At 56.1% G+C, this 23816-nt stretch overlaps 1 protein-coding gene across 1 annotated transcript in view; it reads right to left on the reverse strand.

Annotated features, from left to right (window-relative positions):
* Positions 1-23421, reverse strand: part of COTL1 (coactosin-like F-actin binding protein 1) — a 40227-nt gene extending 16806 nt beyond the window's left edge. The window contains exons 1-2 of the mRNA XM_012648211.1: positions 23162-23421; positions 22941-23023 (exon numbers count right to left, since the gene is read on the reverse strand). Coding sequence (XP_012503665.1) covers positions 22941-23023; positions 23162-23238 — 160 coding nt within the window. The 5' untranslated portion in view covers positions 23239-23421. The remainder of the gene's footprint in view (positions 1-22940; positions 23024-23161) is intronic.
* Between the last annotated feature and the right edge of the window lie 395 nt (positions 23422-23816).

The following is a 23816-nucleotide window of genomic DNA, read 5'->3' on the forward strand; positions in this document are numbered from 1 at the left end:
CCCCGAGGTCGCGTGGACGGCTCGAGGTCAGGCTGGGGTTTAAATCCAGGCCTCTGGCTGCGACGCCCACCACCCTCACACCGCCAAGCCTCAAACTGTGGATCCCAGTTAGGGACAGAAATCCGTCAACTCTTCCTATCCTCAACCCTTGAGATCCTAATTGGAATGGGAAAGCCACGCCGCGGCGGGTCCGGAACCAAGCTGGGGAAGGGCTGGGGCAGAGGCGGAAACAAGGAGAAGGTGGCCCTTATTCTGGCCTGGGATGCGGCTCTGGGCCCAGCGGGGACGCTTAGCTTATGGCGGGGAGGCCAGGGACGAATCCTGAATGTTTTTCGCTGGGCGTGTCATGCTTGTTATATAGTCGCTTTTACTAAAATGACTTTGGGGGCTACTTTGTCCACTGACCTGCGTAAAGCTTTGTTTCAGAGCCACGCTGTTTTGATGATCGCCACTTTACGGTCTCTCTCGCAACCCACTACGCTCAGCTCCCCCATCCCCCACTGCTCCGCGTCAGCAAAATGGCGTTTGATGTTCCTGAGCTTTTAAAGGGACGTGTGTGCGAGCACCCCCCAGGGACAGGCCGAGCCTGCGCACACCAGCACTGTGGACATTTGGGGCCGGCCCATCCTCGGTGCCGGGGACCACCCCGTGCTTCGTAGGGTGTTGAGCGGCATCTCTCGCCCTCACTCGATGCCAAGACCGCCGCCCAGTTGTGACAACCAAAAACGCCTCCGGGCATTGCCAGATGTCCCCCGGGGGACCAGAACACCCCCGGCTGAGAACTCTGGTCTAGACACAGTTTGTGTCCCTATTTAATCTGGACCCATCTCGGGTTTCCCACCAAAGTTCTGAGCTTCAAGGAAGAAATTGTGTAGCTTCACTCGGCTTCACTCCTAAGAACTTCATATTCTACTTTCCATTTTCAATGAGGTCTCATTACACTTCCTAACTGGGCTCACGGGCCCACAGGGACGTGATTGGTTTGGAGTCATCCGTCTGTGGTAGCCACCGTGATGAACTCCTGTGTGCTCACAGGGCTCTGAGTTGCTGGCTTTGGGGCTTCTCGGGTACCCAAAGATGCCACCCAGTGAGTGATACGTCTGCTTCTTAAACACGGGCGGGACTTGAACCACAGGGCGTCCTCCCAAATGCAGAGTCTGACGCAGCAGGTCTGGGGGAGCCCCGGGGTCTGCACCTCTAAGAAGCTCCCAGGTGATGCTGATCCAGGGCAAAGGACCCCACTTTGAGTTTTAAAAAAACTAAAAAATCAAGGTGCCTTTCTTCCTAGAATCTAAGTGCCTCCAAGCCGAACCCCACACAAAGCAGACAAGCTGACACCAAGGCCACGCACCGTCTGTCTAAAGGAGACGCGGGCGTTGAGCGGACGGTTATTCTCCGCTCTCGTCCCAGGTATTGTCCCGACACCCGGCAGTCACCAGCAGCACCAAGCTGCTCTGTCCACGGGGGCTCGATCCGTCCCGGGAGTGGGGAACACACACACAGTTCTCAGCAGAACAGGGACGTGTGATTCGAACTCTGCCAGCCGGGTCAGGGGACTCCACAGCATTTATTTCTCAAAGCGAATATCACAACCAGCCCTCGTGCCAGCGCAGCACTTTCCAATTCTCGAAACGCATTTCTGGTTCATCAGTGCGTGTGGTCTTCGTAAGATGCTGCGGGGTAGGGGAGGTAGGGGTGTCACCGTCACCACTGTCAACACCCAAATCACCACCTGACAGGTGAGACGTAAGCTCAGGAGTCACGTGAGGTGGCCAAGGGAACCCGCGACCGAGCCGAGGGCCAGACATCTTGGGCGTGCGCACCCAGCCCCCTCCCCTGGGGAGCTGCCCCCACCCGGCCATGGCAATCTGGGAGGCCCCCCGGGGGGGGACCTGAGCCTGGGGGTCAGTGGGTGACAAAGCAGTGGGGACAGAAGAACGGATGGTCTCCGAGGCACTGCAAGGGCCTCGTGACCAGCTGGACACGAGGACAGGAGTCCCCAGGAGACCACTCAGGCAAGAGCTTCACCTGCCCTCCCAGGCCTCTGCCTTAATTCCCAAGCCTGGGCCTCGGCTGCCTCATCTGTAAAACGGGCTGAATCTCTTTGTCCTTCCCGCTTTTTCCCTTTATTGAGATAAAAGTCATAAAATTCACCCTTTTAACCATTTTAAAGTATACGTGTCAGTGGTTTTCATCACACTCACATGTTGCACAACCATCACCCCCACCTAATTCCAGAACATTTACGTCACCCCGAAAAGAACCGTGTCCCCATCAGCAGTCACTCCCCATTCCCCACCCTCCTCCGCAGCCCCTGGCAACCGCTAATCCACTCTCTGTGGCCGTGGACTTGCCATTCGGGACACTGCACAGACATGCTGTCAGCACGCGCGGCCTTCGTGATGGGCTCTTTCACTCGGCGTCTTGGTCCAAGGTCGCTCCCCGTGGTGCACGTATCAGCACTTCCCTCCTTGCAACAGCCGACGGCGCGCTCCGCCGCACGGACGGCCACGTGTGCCCATCCACTCATCGCTGGTAGACGTCTGGGTCGCTTCCAAACTGGGGCGACTTCACCCCCCATCAGTCACCCACGAAGAGTACGCGTGAAAGCTGCAAACCCACCTGGCCCAACAGGTACAAGGACGGGACCTTGTACCTGAAGCCACTGCCACAGGGCAGAGCTGCCAAGCGGTCACCGCGCACAGGAAACGCGATGGTGCCACCGCAGAACTGCCCCCGTAGGCTGAGACGCGCGGCCGCGGAGCCCGGGCAGAAGCCCGGCAGCCGCAAGCCTTTCTCAGCAGCCCGGCGTGGCGGGGAAGCCAGCACTGCTCTGCCCGGTGCTGTCCCTGGTGTCGTCCGGGCACCAGCACCCAAGTGTTTAACTAAATTGCAGCCCCGACCTGAGCAGGAGGAGGGGCCCGGCACGGCCCAGCTGCCTCCCCGACTGGATGTCACCAGCAAAAGAACACAGCGAGTCGGTTTCCATGACAACCACTCTGTTTCCCACCTCCACGCCGGTCAGCCCAGACTCGCGGGTTCCAGTGGCTGCGTGTGGATCAAGCCGCCCGTCTCTGGCCAAAGCCTCCACGTGGGAAAGTTACTGGCCCCGCTTTGGGCCAGCGCAGTGTTTGGAGGCCCCGACCCTCTGTTCAGCCCAGTGCCGAGCCTCCCTCCCCCCTTTCCTCCCAACGCCACCCACTCCCATGGCCCTGGCCGGCTTCTCTGGGCAACACCAGGCCTTTTCCAAGGTCCGCCCTCTCTGCTGGCTGCTGCATGTCTCCACCCGGCCGTCCTCTGCACACCCCCAACTCTCCAAGTCCGTTCCTCCGTCTTCCAGACATTCCCGGTTCTAACTTGGGCAGCATCACCGCCCGCGAGTCATCCCGGTTCTTGCTGAAGAACAAGCATCCTCCCAGTTACACCCTGTGGCCCCAGCACCAGCCCAGGGCCTGGCACGAGAGGGACGCACAATAAGTCAGTCGCCCCACCCCCCACCCCCAAGGGCACGGGGAACCTTCCAGAGCCACAGGCTGATGTCATTTAAATTATCATGGGAGGGGGTGAAGAGGGACGTGGTTTCCTGGGTGACTGCTCGGTGCTTATCTGACAATAGTTTGGTCAACAGGATTGCTGACAGGCGTGTTTCTGGAAATCCACGAGTCACGCGGCGCGTACAGATGTTTGCGCTGGGGAGGTGGTGCGACCCGGAGGCGAAAACCTGTTGGTCTGACCTGAGGCCTCTCCCCGTCGCTCACCGGGAGGTTCCAGCCCCTTCGACCTCAGCCTGGGCAGCGCAGGAGGAAGTGTTGGCCCTTCATCCCGGCTCGGCGGGGGGATTTCCTTCCCTCTCCTGATCAGAGACGGGCAGCCACACACTGTCAGTGGGGAGTGTCACGCACCCTCGGCCACCTCCTGCTGACATCTCTGTCATATGCAGGAAAACTCGGGCACGTCAACGGAAGAGCACAGCGAAACATCATCATATGTATATTTTGCTGTGTGTGCATGTGTGTGTGTACACGTATATGTGTGCATGTCTGTGTTTGTGTGTGCTAAGGTGGCCAAACTGGCCAGAAGAAGGTTGGAACCCGGGCTTCCCATCACCCCCACTGTGCCACTTGGTTCCAGTAAGGCTGATGGTTCATCTTTGCAGACTGAGGTGGAGGGTCCGGCTCAGGCAAAGGAGAGAGGGAGACGGGGCCACCCCGTTGGGAACACTGGAGCAGGACGTCACCCACACACAGGCACCAGGAGACAGGGGCCCTGAGCTCCTCCTGCGGGAGGCCTCTGCAGGGCAATTGTCTGCACCTGGCGCCTGCTGCCTCAGGCTCAGCCTGCTCTGCAGCATCCAGGGTCAGAGTTCGAGTCCCAGAAGCCACTAGAAACTTACCCTCACTGAGCACCAGCTCTGTGACCTAGACCGGATTTCTGAATGTCTAAAGGCCTTGGTTTGCCCATCTGCAAAATGGGTCGAATACTTACCTCATAAAGTGGTTGTGAGGATGAAATGGAAAAGCAATGAGAGGGAAGGACTTGGCCCCCGGGAACAGGTGCTGGGTTTGGACCCCACCTCTCCAACGAAACGGCCCTCAGCGGCCCCCGGGGGCCTCCTAATTGCCAAATCCAACCAGCAGCATCTTCTCTGTGCGCATGCTCACGTGAGCTCTCGGTGGCACGGTGTTACCAAGCATTTTCAATTCTGCCCTTCTTGCAATGCTCCCTTCCCGCGGCACCCAGGACACGGCGCCTCTTGGTTCTCAGAGCAGAGTGCCAATCCCTCTTCCTCCTTCCTCTGCCTCCACGTGAACACTCCCCAAGGTTCCAACTCGTCCCTACTTTCCCCGGACACTCTGTCCCTACAGGACCTGGGCCACCACGTCCAGCACACTGGGCCCTCAGACACCCTCGTCCGTGCCCTCACGGCTGCCAACCAGCCTGTGCCCCCAACTAGGCGGGCAGAGTCTGCCCCTGTTTCTCTCCGTGTCCTGGCACCTAACACGCCTCACACACCAACATTTGCTGCGGCAACCTGGGACACTGAAAGGAGCAGATTCCAGAGACGAGTGGGCCAGGGCCCGAGCCCAGCTAGCTTCCTTTCCAGCTACGTAACATCAGGTAAGAATCTTCATGCTCTGGGCCTCGGTTGTTCCAGCTGTAGAATGGGGACAACTTTCCATATCCAGCAAACATACACCCATTCCGCTGGGTTTCAAAGCGGGGGCTCCCGGGCACACACAGAGTCCCTGGGCCCTCGTTGCATGAGTCTTTCTTGCGGGCCTGCTACATGCCAAGCACAGAGCCAAGCACCGAGGAAGACAGAGGAGACCGTGAGGGCCCAGGAGGTGCATACTTGTAGGCACCAGTGTAAGCACTTACATGGACTGGCACATTTTATCATCCCACCTTCTCTATGAGATCAGCACTGCTCACAGGCCCATTTCACAGATGAGGAAACTGAGGCTCAGAGAGGTGAGACAATAAGGAGCCCGACAGCTCCTCCCTGCCCGCTGGAGAACAGGTGACATCTGGAGCAGCAGTTCCCACAGTGTGGCCCCGGGACCAGCAGCAGCCACGGCCCCCAGGAACTTACTAGAAGTGTGAATTCTCAGGGTCCACTCAGACCTACCGATTCAGAAGCCCTGAGGATGGGGCCGGAAATGGTGCCTGAACGAGCCCCCTGGGGTGATTTTGATGCTGCCAAAGCTGAGAACCACTGATTTAGAGAAAGAGGTGAGAAGAGGAAGCTGGCGGGAGAGGGTGAGCAGACACAGGCCTCCAGGGCCAGAAGCTCAAGGGCTCAAAGTCCAGCCCCACCCCCTTCCCTCCCACACCCTTTCATTTTAGGGAAGTGACAGTGTAAAGAAGCTTCCTGTGTGGCCTTTTCAAGGCGACATTTACTGAATTGGAAGCACCTAGCAGGTCCTGAGCATGGCAGCACCACAGACCACCAGCGAGTCTCCTCCCTACAAACCCCACACCCCAAGACAGGGTTAGGAAAAGAGCTACGGATCGATGGCCCAGGTAACAAGGAGCTCTTTCTACTGGGCACCTCCCGCTCGCCCATCTGAAAACAAGCCCGAATGGCGAGGACCTGGAGGTGCATCATAAAGCTCCGTCTCGGGGGAGATGTCACCAGTGTCAAAGCAAGGACGGGAGCCCCACCCTGAGGACTGTCGTGTCCTTCTGGCCAGTGCCATGCGCTCAAAGCCCAGGCTGGCTGCACTCAGGACGTCCCCGATTCAGGGGCTGTGGACACCTCCCCTTCCCACCTGCTGAGAATCTTGCTCATGAAAAGACAGTCCCCACAGCACTGATGAAACTCCACTTTCAAAAGAACTTGACCCGGCCGGGCGCGGTGGCTCACGCCTGTAATCCTAGCTCTCTGGGAGGCCGAGGCGGGGGGATTGTTTGAGCTCAGGAGTTCAAGACCAGCCTGAGCAAGAGCAAGACCCCGTCTCTACTAAAATTAGAAAGAAATTGGTCAGGCAACTAAAAATATATAGAAAAAATTAGCCGGGCATGGTGGCGCATGCCTGTAGTCCCAGCTACTCGGGAGGCTGAGGCAGGAGGATCGCTTGAGCCCAGGAGTTTGAGGTTGCTGTGAGCTAGGCTGACGCCACAGCACTCTAGCCCAGGCAACAGAGTGAGACTCTGTCTTAAAAAAAAAAAAAGGAACTTGACCCTTCAGTTGGTCTATGAGGCCTCGTCACGGGCCAGCGAGGGCTGTCTTTGTAAAATGGCTCCTGGTGGGGTCCCCTCGAGACCTGGAAGGGCCCACAGGTAGGTAAAGGGAACCTTAGTCCAAAGCCCAGCTCACCCCTTCGAGCCTCTTTGCCTCCGTTTACTGGGTAAGTTCACGTACGTCAATGAATCATCACACGTCTGTGTCTCCCCTTCCCACATCCTCCTCCTCCCGACCCCCTGGAAGAGCGAGAGAGGCGGGAAGGAAAAGCCCAGCACAAGAGGAGGAAAGGCCAGGAGGGGCGAAGGGGAGGAGGCGAGTGGGGGACGGAGTGGGGGTGCCAGGCACGTGGGAGGGAACGGTGATGACGGAGCGGGAGGATGACCCTTGGGGGATGGGAAGAGGGTTCAAGAAAAAAAGGGGGCAGTCAGGATTCACTGGAGTCAGCAAAGCCACCAGAATGAGCTGCTCTAACAACTTCCCAAAAATTATAAATGGCATAAAATCTCTACCAAGCGCTCAAGAACCGCCCCTGCCTTCCCTTCTCCCCTCCCACCCAAACTTGAACTCTCCGGAGGCTCAGGTCCTCACTGAGGAGCAGATTCTGACCAATCCCACGCAGCAGTGTCACCAGGGTGCCCCTGGCCCAGAATCCGCATTGACTGAGGGGCCTGCCTTGCCCCCAAAGGGAAGCTAGTCTCTGACTGTCCCCAAAACCAGTCCTGGCCAGAGGACCAAACTGCAGGGGACTGAGGATCTGCTATGGACCAAGCACTGTGTGACTTTCCTACACTTTCACAAATGCTTTGAACAATTTTTTTCCATTATACACAAAACACACACTAGGTGTAGAATAACAAGAAATACAAATAAGCAAAAATAAGGCCCCACCACCTAAGTAACCCTGATAAACTTTTCGGCACAAGTCCTTGTGATCTTTTTAGCTACTTTTGTATCTGTCCTGTTCTTGGTATGGGCCCAGCACCCATCACAGCGCCAGGCATGCCATAGGCACCCTGTGAATTATCTGTGGGCCAACAGAAGAAAAAAAAAGAGAGAATAATTTCATAATTTCCATCCACCACTGAACTTCAGAGCAAGACAAAAGAAAGGAGGAAGGTGACGGCGGGGAGGAAATTGCCCCAGAGCCCGCCAAGGTTGCAGCTCGCTCTAAGGCTGACCTTACCTTATATAGACTCCTGAGAGGTTACGCAAACAAGGTTCAGGAAGGGAAAAAACAACCCACACACCAAAAAGCTGAGTTGTCGGCTCCCACCCAGGGAGCTCCCTGCGGCGAGTCTGAAAGGAAATGGGAAGGGATTCTAACGTCCTGCTGCCCAGAGCGAGGACAGAGCTGGACAGTGGCCACAGTGGCGGCGGGCTTCTAGCGGGCTGCTGATGGGGGGAGCCCGGGCAGCGACAGGGCAGGGCCCCGAGAAGGGGAACGGAGGGGACCGTGTCCATCTGCACCAAGGAGGAAGGAGGGCCCGGAGTGCCCGTGTCTGCAGACGGAGGGGACGGAGGCCCGAGGCTGGAAGGAGTCGGCCTCATCCCTTGCAGTTGAAGGGAGAACTCTCATGTCTAAAAGGCCCCACTTTTCTCAAAGTGGCTTTTATACTTTCCATGGATTGATAAAACAAAACAAAACAAAAAACAACAGAAAGCCCTCCTCCGGTCACTCAAAAAATTTTTAGAAAATGCTAAAAAGCATTAAAAAATAAAGAAAACCCGTCAGCCCAGAAGCAAAAGCCCTGTTTCCGTTTCGCTTCATTCCTTGCAGAGGATGAACGAGGAGGTCCTTCCTATCTCTGCGACCTGCGCTGCCTGTGCGCTACACACACGCGCACCGTTTCTGCACTGAGATCGCGCCGAAACCGCCGTTGGACGCTCTGTCCCGCCCACGACCTAGAGCAGGAGCCCTGGCCAAAGGTCCCGACTGATGGAGTTTGCGTTAGCTGTGAATGAGCCAGCTTCCCCAGTGGGACAGAACACGGAAAGTGGAGTACGAGACAGCCAGAGGAACAGAAAGATGACCTCCGGGAACAGGCTGATCTGGATACACAAAATGACAAGGCGAGCTGAGGCTTCCCCCCATGACAAAGCACCAGCATTTTTGTAAAAAATGATTATACTTCACTTCCTTAAATGGAAGTCAGTGTGCTGCGGCCAACGCCACCTTCTGACTCAGAGCCACAGTCCCGGGGGCTATGAGCGCATCACTGCAGATGTGTGATGAGCCGCCCGGGCCACAGACGGGTCCGGCGCCCAACCACCCAGGCCCCGCCCGGCCCCGGCTCGCGCCACTGTGTATTGTCCCGTCTGCCTTGTACGGTTTTGCTGTGTCTCCTTTGCTGTCGGTGGGTTATTTGACAAACGCCAGCTGACAATCTGTGATACAGGGACTTTGCTGAGTAAGACACAATCCCTTCCCTCAAAAAATACACGCTCTAGCACGGCACACAAAAACTCAGCGTGCGAATGCAATGAAATTATTGCCTGGCAGAGAGTTCTTACCGGGTCATGGGAACATCAGAGAAAGTAGGAAATTTAACTCTGCCTGGGGAGCTGTGATCGGGGCGGGCTTCAGGGAGGGGGTGATGTCTGCTCTGGGTCTTGAAGGATGACTCAGAGTGCGCCCAGCAAACAGGGTAAGGACGAAGGGGATGCGTTAACAATCTGAGGGGCAGATTGTGGCAGAACTCCACAGGCAGAAGCAGCAGCACCTGCTGGCAAGTTCAAAGGGCTTCCCCCACCATCCCTCCTCTGCTTCCACTCGCCACAGGCCAGAAGGGCGTATAACTAAGTTCGTTACAACTGTGTGTAAAGTAAGAGTTTACAGGTTCAGAAAGACTTCCCGGAGGTCCCCCTGCGGCTTGCGCGTTCCCACTCCAGGAGAGAAGGAATCTCGTCCCCTCTTACATCCCAAGCACCCAGACGCTGCCTGATTCGCTGCACGCGCTCAGTAAGTATTTCTCGAATAAACAGGGAGCGTCTGCACGTCACCCTTGACTTCTCAGAGGTTTTCGGTTCCCAGGTCTCAGCGGCCGTTCAGTTCGGTGGGAGGTGCCATTTTATAAGAATAAAACCCATCCCCCTCTTGGGATTTTAGACGTGTGACTTCCACCCCAGAGAGCAGGGATGAGTGGACGGGCGGAAATGATCGGATGTGGACAGATAGAACAATCGATTGGTTTTGACAAATTTGCCCTTTCATAAAAGTGCACGGAAAGGGCAGGCCAGCGACGCGATGCTGCTAGAATCAGCGACGCCTGCGCCTCCGGGGAGCTCCCCCACCGTCTCTGTACCTCACCGGGTGCGGGGCCACCCAGGGGCAGAGCTGGCGCTGAACTTCAGCAGCCTGAGAGCCAGGAGTCCAGGGTTCAAGTCCCAGCTCTGCCTCTTTTGTCCCCCCCTCTGATACCCAGTTCTCCGGGCTGGAAACGGCCTCTCCATCTCCGCCTGGGAGCCCTGGGTGGGGGCCGGTTTCCCGCCCCCAGGGATGCTAACGATGCTCTCAGCCCACACACTGCCGCTGACTCATTTCACTCTCATTGATTCACTAATTCACGAACCCGCACAAACACCCAAGGCAGAGCCTCGCTCTCTGGAAGTCCTGAGACAGCGCAGCACACGCGGCAGCCAGGCTCTGGGGGAGGGCTGCAAACGCCGTGGGTGCAACACGCCGCGGCCTCCCTCCCCTCGCGCGGGGCTGGGGGACAGAGGCGCCCACTGCCGCAAGGCCTCCTCATCACTAACACGGCGTGTCCAGCCCCGTTAGAATGGCGGACAGTGCAAAGCTCCTGGCCCTGGGCCGGGCGCAGCACGCAGCAGGCGCTAAGAAGTGCGAGAGGAGGCGGCCAGGGGGCCGTGAGACCCAGGCCGCAGGGCACCTGCTATGAAGCGAAGGGCAGCAGTGGGAAAATGGGGACACAGGGCTCGGTTGCAAAGGGGAGAGGGCCTAGAGGCTGGCGGGTCGTCCCTGGGGACCCGGAGGGACCGTGCTGGCTGGGAATTTGGGAATTCGAGGCACCAAGGGCCCAGGCGAAGTCCTGGGAGAATGGAGAACAAAAGCAGCTGAGACAGAATGTGCGCCGCTTAAGCGAATCCAGAGTCCACGCCACGCCCCTCCAGCCACCGCGCCACCGAGCCCTGGGCCCCGCCACCCCCACCCCACGGCCCTGCGCCGCGCCGTCTTCCCCTTTTTCTTTACATTTTAAAACCTGAGATGTCATTTACACACTGTAAAATGGACCCTTTTCAAATGTACAGTTTGATGGTTTCTAGAACACTCACGAGGCTGCCTCTGCGGCCACATCGCTGAACCCCCCGGCCCCACGGTGCCCGGCACGCAGTGGCCTGCGATCTCCACGTGCTGGGCGGGCGCGTGGATACAATCACCAAGGAAGACAGTCCATTTGTTCCCAGAATCGGACCACGGTGGCCAAGTTTGGCCAAATTAACAGGAGAGCAAGTGGCTCTCCAGGGCCAGGCACAGGCCCTGCTCTGTCCCTCGGCGGGTAGGGGTCACACAGGGGCCGCCCAGAGCCCGGCTTTTTGCATCTCAAGCCAGGTCCCTCCCACCCCGGCCCCAGCCCCAGCTGACCCCTGGCCTGCCTGGGGCCGCGGCTTCCTTCATTGCAAACCATGAGCGATACACTCCACTTTACAAGCAGGGTAGAATTGTAGCCACAAAGGGGAAGAAAACTACTTCTGGGTCAAATCAGATGACCTCCAAGGGACCTTTCTTCAGGCAAAAGTAGCCAAGTCAGAATTTTACCCTGGGAAGGACAGAGCATTTGAAAGAAGACCCTGGCAGGTTTTCCACTTCCCGGACAAAGGGAGAAACATTGGCACTAGGTCTGTCCCTCCGGGTTCAAGACAAGAGCCTCCTCTTGTCTTCCCTCCTAGTTTCACAGAGATTTTAACTTGCAGATTTTAAGAAGCAGAAGGGCTGAGGAGTGGGCATCTGAAGCCCAGGTGCCAGGTAAGACACGGGTAAGGGCCGGCACGCATCCGAGCCTCAGTGTCCTCATCTATGAAACTGGGACAACAGCTGAGGGTGACAACAGGGCTATGACGTTGGGTCGGGGCGTAGATTAAATGAAATCGCGGGTGGATGACTATGGCAGGCAAAACAAAGGCCCCCCAGACGTCCCCATCCTAACCCCTGGAGCCTGTGAATACGTCACCTCCCGAGGCAAAAGGGACTTTGCAGATGGGATTAAGTTAAGGGCCTTGGGATGGGGAGATGATCCTGGATCATCTGGTTGGGCCCAGTGACATCAGAGGGGTCCTTAAATGGGGACGAGGGAGGCAGGAGGGCCAGGCGCAGAGAGACGCATCAGGAGAAAGGCTCCACCGCCGCGGCTGGCTCTGCAGACGGAGGAAGAGGCCACCAGCCGAGGAGTGTGGGCGGCTCTAGAAGCTGGAAGGTACAGAAACAGATTCTCCCTGGAGCCTCCGGAGAGAACCAGCCTGACCACACCTGAGACCCACGTCAGACTTCTGACCTCCGGAACTGCCAGATGATAAATTGACGTCGTTTTAAGTCACTACGTTGTCATTTGTTACAGCGGCCATGGGAAATTAACACAATGAGCTTAGCACAATGCCTGGCACAATAAAGGTCCATCGTTAGTGATATCATGAACTTATTTATTCATTGCCGGCAAGGGAGCCCACATCGATGCGTAGAAGACAAAATAAAAGCAGGCGCCCGAGGAACAATGAGACGGCCACAGACCAGGCACAGAACCAAACCCAGGATCTCAGGCAGGCTAACGTCAAAATGCACGGATGAAATAAAATATAAAATGCAGAGGTGACACCCCGCCTTCAGAAGCAGGCCTCTGGGGACCTGCCCCTGCGGAGGCCACCGAGCTGGGTCTGAGAAGCCAAAGCTCGGGGGAGAGGGGCGGCCCGCAGGGGTCTGGGGCCAGGGGCTGGGCCTGGGTCAGGGGCAGTCACACGGCCCCACTGGCCACTGGGCTGTCCTCGGGCGGAGGGGACAGCGGGCCCTCCCGGGCAAGCGTAGCTCTGAAACATCTCGGGATGATCTCTCACTTATCTGCCCAACAGACGCCTGCGCAGACGGCCCGTTCTCTGCCAGGCGCTGACCGCGCGGCAGAGAGCAAGGCAGACCCGGGTTCTGGCGCGCCGGGCTCGGACTCTAGCAGGGAAGTCACACGATAATCAGTCACGTGGACATGCACGTGGCATGATTTGGGGCACGCAGCAAGGAGACGCTTCTTGCCACATGTCACTTTGTCACTGCCCACCTCTGAGCTCGGTGCTGGGACACCCTGCCTCAGCCGGCCTCTGCTGTTCCGCCCGTGGCCTTTCTCTGAACCCTTGGACGCTGCTTAGACCCCACAGAAGCACCACCTGGCGTGCAGGGGCCGTAAAGCCCCCGGGTGACCCCTCAACGAATGGGGGACAAGAGTGGGAGGCTATGTGCCAGGGCTCCCGGGGCAGCTCTCTACCTGTGCCCCCCAGGGTCCCTGCGGCATTTGCCCCAGGCGCCCACAGTGCCAGCTCCTGCCGGGCTCCCCCTACACCCTCGCTCCGGCTTCCCAGGTCCAACTGCCCCGCCTGCACCCAAGTCCGGGCCTCAGGGTTGGCTGTGGGAAGACTCCAACCCAAGACCAGTGCCAGGAAGAAAAACAGAGCAGGTGACAGAGAGGGTGGCTGAAGCTTGAAAGGCCCGCTCCTCCTACAGGGACACTTTCCATTTTCCAGGTGAGGACACTGAGGCACAGAGAGGTTGATGGCTTGCCCAGAGTCACACAGTTCATGAGCAGCAGAGCTGAGACTTGAACTCAGCAGTATCATTCTCTTCTCCAGGCAAGGGACAGAGGGGCGGGGAGCCAGCACTTGCTGGGAAAGCCTGTCGCCCAGGCTACCGCCCGCGACTTGGGCCCACACAAGACAGCAACGCATCCATGGGGGAGAAAGCAGCTGGGAGCTAACAAACCACAAAGGGCAGGGATTCTCCAGTGAGGATGCCACCACTGAAGGGACAAAGTCCCTCCCCCCAGGGCCTTGCCATGGAGTGGAAGAGACAGACGTGCACACTACCACCACACAACGTGTGAGCAGCACCAGACAAGGAGGGCATCCAAGCACAGGGGACATTTACACTGGGCCTTGATGGGTGTGTAGAAGTTCTCCAGCAAAGCAAAACTGATGAAGACAGTGCAGGCAGAGGGAAGATCGTCCACAGGTACAGGGCAGGGGCCAAGCTGGGAGCCTCAGACTCAGACCTGGGCTCAGAGTGCAGCTGGCACCCCTTCTTGCACCATCCCAAGCAGGGGACTCTGGTTCTCCAAGGACAACATCAGGTTGCTCGTCAGTAAAATGGGGACAACTCCTACTTATAGGTGTCATTGTGCTCATTGGTCCCTCATAAATAAGAGAAACCAGCTGAGCTAATACATGCAGCCCCCACATAGTGCCTGGCGTTTGGGCCTCCATGAAGTCAGAGCACACATGTTGGAGCCGTGCACAGGAGGGGTCGGCTGGCAGGAACCTGTCATAAAGCGAATCACATGTCCCATTTAAGCATTTAGACCTAATAGGCAAATGCTACAAAAGGTTCTGGGAACAACACAACCTGAAGTGAACTTTAGAAGGCCACCTCTGGCCGGCACTGCAAGCTCACTGGGGTCAGGGAAAGGACCCAACTCAGTACTTGGCACATAGTAGATGCTCAACAAATGCCCTGGAGAAGACAAGGCCATGATCAAGGGTGGAGCCCTAAGAAACGCCTAGATTATGAGGCAGGAAGGGGAAGGAGAAGTAGCAGAGGGAAGTGAGAGCAAGAGAAGACAGACACACAAGGGGAACCAAGCAAGCTTAGCCGTGCAGAAGCAGAAGGGGGGAATTATCTTTTCGGTAGGTGATGGTCACCGACAAACGCTGGAGGGAGGTCAAGTGGAATAAAGACAAAAAAAAAAAATGGCCAAGAAATTTGGCAAGCAGAAGATGACCAAAGGCTTAGGCACAGGGTTCTGTGCTCTGGGTGCGGGTGGGCACCAGAGTGTAATGGGGTAAAGAGAGGATGAGGATGAGGAAGTGTTTATGGCATCTATAAGATCCGCAAGCAATGCTTTCAAAAAGTTTCCATTAACTCCTGACATTTTCCAAGGAGCAAAAACTCAATTCAATTCAACTAATATTGACGGAACATCTTTTCTGAACAAGGGATACCCTACACATATCAGGAAGATGGACATCTGCCAACCTTCGTCGCAGAAGACATGGCCACAAACACAAAAACAAGCACAAATATCACCACGCAGTAGGCCAAAAGAGCTGTCACAAAGCCCGTGCACCTTAGGAAACAAAAAAAAACCATGCCATGTGGCTCAGAGCCTCCCAGAAACAGACGTGTGGGCAAAGAAGAAAACGGGAGACCGGGGATTGCAGAAAACTACAAAGGTAACGACGCCATAGCCCTTCAGGGCGCCACTTAAAAATAAAAATCCAACATTGTTTCTAGAGCCAAGTAGGTGTTCAATAAATGTTTGTTGAATGCATGACCGACAGACAGACTGTTTCACACTGTATGATGTCCAAAGCCTTGTCCCAGAGGTAAAGCTTCCTTTTGATCAGATTCCCTGAGACCTGCTGGGAAATTTCCCTCCTTCCCTTCTCACTCAAATTTCTGAAATCTATATGTGGATTTCCATATGTGGATCTTTTTCCGTAGGGAAAAAATATTGCAAGGCAAACAGCATGACGAATAGACCGCCAACTGCACGTGTGTTGTGCTACTATGCATGCAGAGGCCGCGGACAGCAAGCGTAGTGTTCTGTGTCTTTTGCATTCCGTCTCCCTTCTTTTGGAAACCACACCACGGTTTTCCTTAGGAACCATCTGTCTGCCACTCTCAGTCCTGCCATCCAGGTAGGACGGAGAGCCCCACAGACAGGCATCACCCAGGCTGTGCTAATGCACACATGGCCATTGTTCCCAGGGGCAAATCAGACCAGAGAAAGGGGCCGGGAGAGAGAAGAGTGCACAGTCAAGGAGGACCTCTTCCAAGGACCTCTTCCATAGATGTCCTCTTTCTTAGACATCTATGCCAAGGGGTTAGTCAGTCTCTCCTGACATACCTCCTAGGATGGGAGTCTCACTACCTCCTGTGCTAACCTAGTCTCACGTGAGGGCAGAGTTCTTCTCCAGGTCGATCCAAAATCTATCCCTGAAATTTCTACTGTTTGGATCCCTTTATTATATGGAGTTAGAGTGGGGACAGGAACATGGAAGAAGTCCACACCTTCCACATGACAGCCCCTCAAACATCTGAAGATGACACTCGTGTCCCCCAAAGTGTCTCTCCTCTGGGTTCAATATGCCCAATTTTCTGTAATTTCTCACGCGAGAGGTTTTGAATTCCTTGTCCAGCCTGAATTCTCCCCCTCTCTGAGCCTGGGCAGGACTCTTAGATGGAAACAGCAGAGAACTCACTCAAGTCGCCTTAAGGAAGAAAATTAATCAGCTCATGAAAGTGAACAGTCGAGGCCGGGCGCGGTGGCTCACGCCTGTAATCCCAGCACTCTGGGAGGCCAAGGCAGGAGGATTGTTTGAGCTCAGGAGTTCGAAACCAGCCTGAGCAAGAGCGAGACCCCGTCTCTACTAAAAATAGAAAGAAATTAATTGGACAACTAAAAATATATAGAAAAAATTAGCCAGGCATGGTGGCGCATGCCTGTAGTCCCAGCTACTCGGGAGGCTGAGGCAGAAGGATTGCTTGAGCCTAGGAGTTTGAGGTTGCTGTGAGCTAGGCTGACGCCATGGCACTCTAGCCTGGGCAACACAGTGAGACTCTGTCTCAAAATAAATAAATAAATAAATAAATAAAAGAAAGTGAACAGTCTAAGGAGAGAGCTTCAAGCAAGGCTGGATCCAAGAATTTAAGCCAAGTCATCTGGTCTCGACCCCTCACCTTCACCTCTGTTCCTGAGTTCTCAGACAGGTTCTCTCTACAGATGGTAGATAGGCCCTGTGAGCTCCAAGCCTTCATTATTCTTTCAGTTCTTAACCCCAGAGAAAGATAAAAGGACTCTTTGTGCCAACAGCTCAGTTCAAAGTCTCAGGGATGAATCTGATTGGCTTGACTCGAGCCACATGAGCCCAAGTTTGAACCAATCAGTTAGCAGAAGGAATGGCTTACTCTGATTGGCCAGGTCTAGGTCATGTGCCCACTCCATGGAGAAGTACAGGGTCAGCCTTACTATAACTACATTGGCCAAGCAGGATTCTCATGAAATGGAAGGGAGCGGTTCTCCCAAAGCATGGGATGCCGGACAGACAAACACATCAAACCCTGCATCTCTCTGTGAATGAGCTACAAGCTGACCACGGCATCATGGGAATATCACCTGCACCCAGACCGTCACCCAGCCACCGTCGCCAGGCACCTACCTCCAACTGAGCTGATGCTGCTCTCCATGAACGAACCTCAAGTTTATTTCAACCTGTCTGTTGATGTGCAGCACCTTCCAAGAAGGGGTTTCTTTAACAACAGGCAGTACCTACTAGCTTTAAATGTATCATGCCAATTTACCTTTCCAATAACCTACGTGTTCTATGCAGTCATGATCCCCATGTTTCAGACGAGGAAACAGAGAACCTGGGAGACCTGCCCAAGGCCACACAGCACAGCGAGGCTACAGTTCAAAGCAAGACGCTCCGGCTCCACCATGAATGCTCTTCACCGATCAGCTCTAAAATCTGCACCAGCAGAAAACTGGATTCACTCCCAGATGCCTGGATTCTTTCCAAGATAAAACTGCTCACTGCGGAGTAATTTGAGGTCCGGGGAAAGAGGACTGGTTAAACAATGTTGCGTTTATGTGAGAGAGTACTATGTAGCCATTCTAAAGGGTACAGGCAGAAGGGTAGGAGAGAAGAAAAATGCTCAGGAGTTACAGTGAAGGGAGAAGTTGGCTCAGAAATATCTATCTATCTACATACGATCCCTTTTTGTAGCAGAAAATGCATATAGAAAAATATTTCAAGAATATAGATAAAAATGAGACGGGGGTTCATCTAGGGTGATGACAAGAAAATGTCAGCTCTGTGAGAGAAGGAGAGGGCCCTTCTCTGCTTCTGCGTTCATCCTCAGTGCACAGACAAGGGCCCCACAGAGTGGCCACTCGCAGACATTGAGTGAATAAATGAATGAACAAGAGAATAAATGAATGGTCAAATGAACAAAGGAACAAATTGCTGAGTGGCAAAACTGTTAATATCAATATATCCAAACTACATCTGGTTTGCATTCTCTTCTTTTTGTTTAGTCCTAGTCTCTGAATATTCCACAAGGCGTGTGTATTATTTGCACAATGCAAAAGCAAAATCTGGCTGCATAGACAGCCCAAGCCGCGGCTGGCCACACGCACACACGCGTCGCGAAAGCCCTTTCTGCTGCGTCCAGACGCATCACACGTCCGGCCGAGCCCTGCCTGCTCCCGACTCCCAGTGGTTCTGCTGAGTGGACAGACACGCGGCCCAGCTCCGCACCGTTTCCTTCCCGTCACCTCTTCCCCTCCCTCCGTCCTGGCGCTCGGACTGTGGACTCTATTTCCACATCACTTAAATTCCACAAACAAAAGGCAGTCGCAGTAACGGACATGTATGGAGTACTGACTATGTCCCAGGCACCGTGCACCTGCTTCCTTAACCCTCCTAGCGACCACGCTACAGCGGAAGAGCTACCGGATGGGCAACGCACCCACTCCAGGTCACATGACGGGCAAGTCTGTGAACCCGGGCCACCCAACGCAGCCCAAACCCTTCCCCACCATGCTGACCACCTCTCGCCATGTACGGAACGGCCACTGCACGGGGACCCGGGCCACGGGTCTAACGCGCCCACACAGAACCGGATGCCCACTGCCTGCCAGCCTGGGGTTGGTGTCTACCGTGCACCGAGCTGGGGCACTTCCTGAAGGCTTCACAGCAGAAAGCACATGTCATCGTCAGTGCTATAAGAGTAAAAATAACTACATAAAAGTGACGGTAAGGACAGCCAACGCACACCAGCGGCCTGTGCCCTCACTGCAGACGCACCAGTTCAGTTGACCCCCAGTCACCCTCAGGCGCTGCCAGGATCCCCATTTTACAGACCAAAAAACGGGCACCGAGGAAACACTGTACTTACCCAAGGCCACACAGTGAGGGAGAGGCAGAACTGAAATGTCAATCTAGAACTTTCCTGATTCCAAAGTATCCTGACAATTGAAATAAAGAAGGGATCACGTGAAGCTGGGCTGAGTCCGAGAGGGGCTGGCGTGGGGAAGGGGGATTCCTCACGGAGGGAGCTTCCCCAGACAAAGGCCCCAAGGCTGGGAGCGCTACAGCTCGGGCTGCAGGTGCGCAAAGAAGAGAGCTTGGAGCTATGGCGTAGGAGATGTGGGTGGGGACAAACCGATTAGAAAGCCAAGCAGACAGTCTGGGATTAATTCAAGGGGCAGAGGGGAGCCATAGAAGGTTAATGAGCAGAGGAGTGACTTGATTAGAGATGTGCCTTAGAAAGACTTACTCCAGCAATGGGGGACGGAATGGATACGAGACAAGGGAGACCAGGGGCTAAGAGACTGTTGTAATAAAGAGGAAGAGATGGGGACAGGATGGAGCTGTCTGGGTTTGTCCCTCTTCTGGAGGGAGTGCCCCACTCTTCCCTGAGGAAGCCACCCTCCCTCAGTCTGTCTCCTGGTTTTGGTGGGGCTGCCCCCTCCACAACCCAGGAGTGGGTGAGCCAGGCCGGGCCACCCAGAGTCCCAGTGATTGGTTCAGGCATGGGCACACGACCTCAGCCAGGACAGACAGTCCAGGGACCCCCGACATCATTGGCAAAGAGGCTCGCTGTGTCCCTCCACCAGGACGGCTCTGTCTGTTGGCTGAAGCTGGAGCAGTTGAGGACCATCCATGTTACCACTCAAGAAGAACCCTCCCCGTCGCCCCCAAGCAGGGACATAAAGGAGGAAGGCAGAGCTAGAAGGCTGCCTACGGTCTGGCAGCCTTCGCTGCAGCGAGGACCTCCCCTCTCCCACTGCCCCTGACAGATCTCTGACCATCCCAGCGAGCTGAGCTCCGGGCAAGAAGCGACAGCAGAGACAGTGACAGCAGCCGGCAAAGGAGGAAGGGAGGCAGGCGAGCCCGGTGTCGGCAAGAGCCCGTACAGGGCCCCGAGGGCTCCACGTCCTGCCAGCAGAAAGGCCAGGAAGATGAGGGCAGCGGAGCTTGTGGGGCAGCCCAGACACCCCAGGACCTCCAGAAGACAGCTCTAGGCAAGGAGAAGCCAGGCCTGGCGGCTGAGATGAGAGGAAGAGGCGGGATGGGCAGATTCCATTCTGGAGAGCACTGGGGGAGGAAGGGGAGAGGACAGTAGCCTGGTGGCAGGCAGGTGTTTCAGAGAGAGACAGTGCCTGAATGCCCAGGGGAGTCAGTGAGGAGAGGAACCCCCCAGGAAGGCCCCCAGTCTATGGCGGAAGAGACTGGGTGCTGTTTCTGGGCCTCCAAGTTGCTGCGCACCGTGAGAAGATGTTTGGAAACGGTAAGTCTGAGCCGGACTAGGAGCGTTTCTTCTCAGGCCTGTCAGGACACCTGGCGGGGAATCAGAGCCACGGAAGAGCCCCCTGCATCACAAGTGAGCAAAGGCGTAGCAGTCGTAACCTGCAAACAATCCCACTCACACCTGTGATCCCAGCACTCCGGGAGGCCAAGGCAGGAGGATGCTTGAGCTCAGGAGTTTGAGACCAGCCTGAGCAAGAGCGAGATCCTGTTTCTACTAAAAATGGAAAAATTAGCCCCGTGTGGTGGAATGCGCCGGTAGTCCCAGCTACTCGGGAGGCTGAGGCAGGAGGATGGCTTGAGCCCAGGAGTTGGAGGTTGCAGTGAGCTACAATGACAGCACTGCACTCTACCCAGGGTGACAGAGACAGAGACTCTGTCTCAAAAACTAAATAAATAAATAAACTACTTCCTTAGAGGCCAAGAGCACGAGCCACTGAGGCCAGCCTCCCTGGGTTCAAGCGCCAGTTCTGCGGATTCCTAGCTGTGTGATCTCAGGCAAGTTGCTTAACCTCTGTGGGCCTCAGTTTCCTCATCTGTAGAAGGGGAACGGTCTCAGTATCTGTCGCACAGGGCTGTTTGAGGGCAAAGTCAAGATAAGACATGTCACGCGCAGTGACTGGTATACGGCAAGTGCCGGGAAAGGTTACTAGTCAGTGTTCTGAGTCCGTTGCACTGGGTTACGAGGACACGGCAGCAGGAAGGAAGAAGCTTTTCCAAGAGCAACCGTAACTTGCCTGTGCGTTTGTCCCACAGATGGCTGGGGGAGCGAGCAGACTTCAGCCAGGCAGACAGAGCCTTCGGCTCCCACGGCCCATTCGTAAGGATCAACACGCAGCAGGGAAAGCGTTTTTAGCTCCCCTGGCAGACTCGCCACTCCCCACTCCCCAGGGTGGGGGTGGGGGCTCCGATCAGAAAACCACAAAGCCTGCTGGGGGAAGGAAGTGTTCCCGGACTGCACCAGAGTGGGCCGAGGCCCAAAGGCCAGGAGCATCTGTTAGGAATCTGATGACAGGATGCTCTCTTTCTAGCCGGTCACCTTCTCCTACTCGCTGGAGAACAATAGCTTCCACAATAGCTTCAGAGGGAACACGGTCCGATGGGGGAGGGGCAGCCATAGGGGACCAGCAGGAGGAAAGAAGCCCAGCTGGGGGAGGGCAGCTGGCCTGCAAAGCACAGCCTCAGGGCGGCGAGGCAGAGACTCCGCTGAGTCTCCTGGTCCCGCACTGATCTGATGGGGGAGAGTGCAGAGTCTGGCTCCGGCCACTTGCAAAAACATGCACCACACAGGCGGAAGAGGGAGGGTGGTTGAGAAACAGCTCCTGAGTCAGAGGCCTGGATTCAAATCCTGACCCCACCAACTCCCCACGTGGCTGTAGTACTTCATGCTTCTGATATTTTAAGCCAGCTATTTATTTATAAAAGTGATGAATGAATGTCTAGAGGCAGCTCTCAAGGAGATATTTTAGTTGGGAGTGCGCGTGTGTGCGTGTGTACAATCTCAGTACCACCCCGCCCATAGTAGACACTTCACAAATATCCTCTGAATTGCACTAAATGCAAAATGCAATTCGATTAAGGAAGCAGTTATGGAAAGAAACGCCCACATGACCCCTGGCATAATTTTGTACTTTGCATTTATTTCACAAACGATCGTGTGGCTTGTACAGACACCGTCCTGAGCATTTTACACACATTGACTCACTCAGCCTCACGACACCCCTATGAGATTACAGGTGAGGAAACCGAGGCCACACAGCCAGGAAGCAGCCGCTGGGGATTCAAACCCACACCATCTGGCTCAGGGTCCACGCCCTAACCTCCAGGCCTTTGTCTGAAAGTTTGCTCCCAAGCTACAGACCAGAGACTGAGAGGGAGTCACGTTCTCCAGTCTCCTTAAAGGGTCGCATCAGCAACCATGCTGAGCCTTCAGCCTGGCTGGGGAGTCTAGGGCTGTCCCTGCCACGTGTTCCTTCTTTTCATGGTTCTTACACCACAAGGAAATGCAGAAAGCACAGAAATCTCAAGTATACAATGTGATGATTTTTTACTTGTGCACACACCTGTGTCACTGGCTCCCATATCAAAAGATAGGACATTTCCAGCTCCCAGCAGCCTCTCATGTAGCCCCTCGGATCAGTGGCTATCTGCCCCCAAAGCTAACCACTACTCTGACTTTTCACACAATAGACCAGCTTTGGCTTTTCTAGAATTTCATGTAAATGGAATCATATGGTGTGTACCCTTTGGTATGTGTCTCTGTTCTTCAAATTTGAAAAGCACACATCCTCAGCACACACACAGACAATGACTGCGGGAGAAAGAAAGAAGGGTGCAGCTGACAGTTTCTTTCTCTCCCAAGCAGTCCCCAGCTTGGTTTTATTTTGGTGGCTCGCTGACCTATCCCAGGGGCAGGTGAGGAGGGCTGAACACTGGAGTCTGGAACTGCAGGAGTTGACCTTGGAAAACCGGTGAACCACAGCGGGGCAAAGGAGCTGTCCCGCCCGGAGAGCGTACGGTGGGAGGGAGGGGGCCGGGTGGGGAGGTCACCTCTGCTGCTTCGGACGTCCAAAGGGGACAGGGCTGGAGGAGGTTTGAAACCTCCCCAACGCCAGCGCCAGAGGCGCCCCGGTGGTCACCGGCCCCCAAACATCACGAACGCGCGGACTCCTACCTGTGCACTCCTGGATGAAGTGCTGGTACTCCGCTCCCTGCTCGCCGGGGACGATGGTGGGGCCGTCGTATTTAAAAGTCACCCTTTGGAGTGGAAGAAAAAACACACACGTGAGCGCCGGCCTGGACGGGTGCGGGGACAGCCTGGGACGGCCCGGCGCGCCCCGGCGGAGGGGCTCGGCGCCCTGGGCGGGGCGCGCACGGCAGAGGGGAGCTCCTCACCAGATGACGGCCGAGCTGTCGTCGCGCACCAGGTTGTACGCCGCGCGGCAAGCCTCCTTGTCGATCTTGGTGGCCATCGCCGCGGGGCGGCGGCGGGGACTCTGCCCGCGGCAGCCGGGCGCGCCCCGGGCGGGCTGCAGGGGCCGGAGCGCGGCGGGGACGCGCCGGGAAGGACGCGCGGGCTGGCGGCGGCGGCGACGGCGGCGACTCGGCGCCCGCGAGCTCCGAGCGCGGCTGCGCCTCCGACTGCGGACGGGGCGCGCTCCGGGACCTCGGGCCGCGGCCGTCCCGCCCCCCCCAGCCATTGGCCGCCCAGGCCGCGGCCCGCCTCGCCATTGGCCGCTGGGAGTCAGGGGCGGGGCTTCTCCACTCTCGGGCCACCAATCCCAGACCGGGAGGGTTGCGCAACTCTGCGGTGGGGGCTGGAGAGGGGCTTCTTCCTCCTCCCGCTCTGTCCTCCCTCCCTCTCCCTTCTCTGCCCTCCTGCTCCTCCTCCTTGATGCTCCCACTACCCCAACTCCTTCCCCCTTCCTACTCCCCAGCCCCTCTCTCCTTTCCCTTGTCCTCCTTCTTCCTCCCGCTCCTGTTTGTCCCTCCTCCTCTTCTCCCTCCCTGTCCTTGCTTCTCCTGCCCCCAACCCCTTCCCCCTCCTCCC

This window comes from Propithecus coquereli, unplaced genomic scaffold (genome assembly GCF_000956105.1).
Source record: "Propithecus coquereli isolate 6110/MARCELLA unplaced genomic scaffold, Pcoq_1.0 Scaffold280, whole genome shotgun sequence".
Lineage (NCBI taxonomy): Eukaryota > Metazoa > Chordata > Mammalia > Primates > Indriidae > Propithecus > Propithecus coquereli.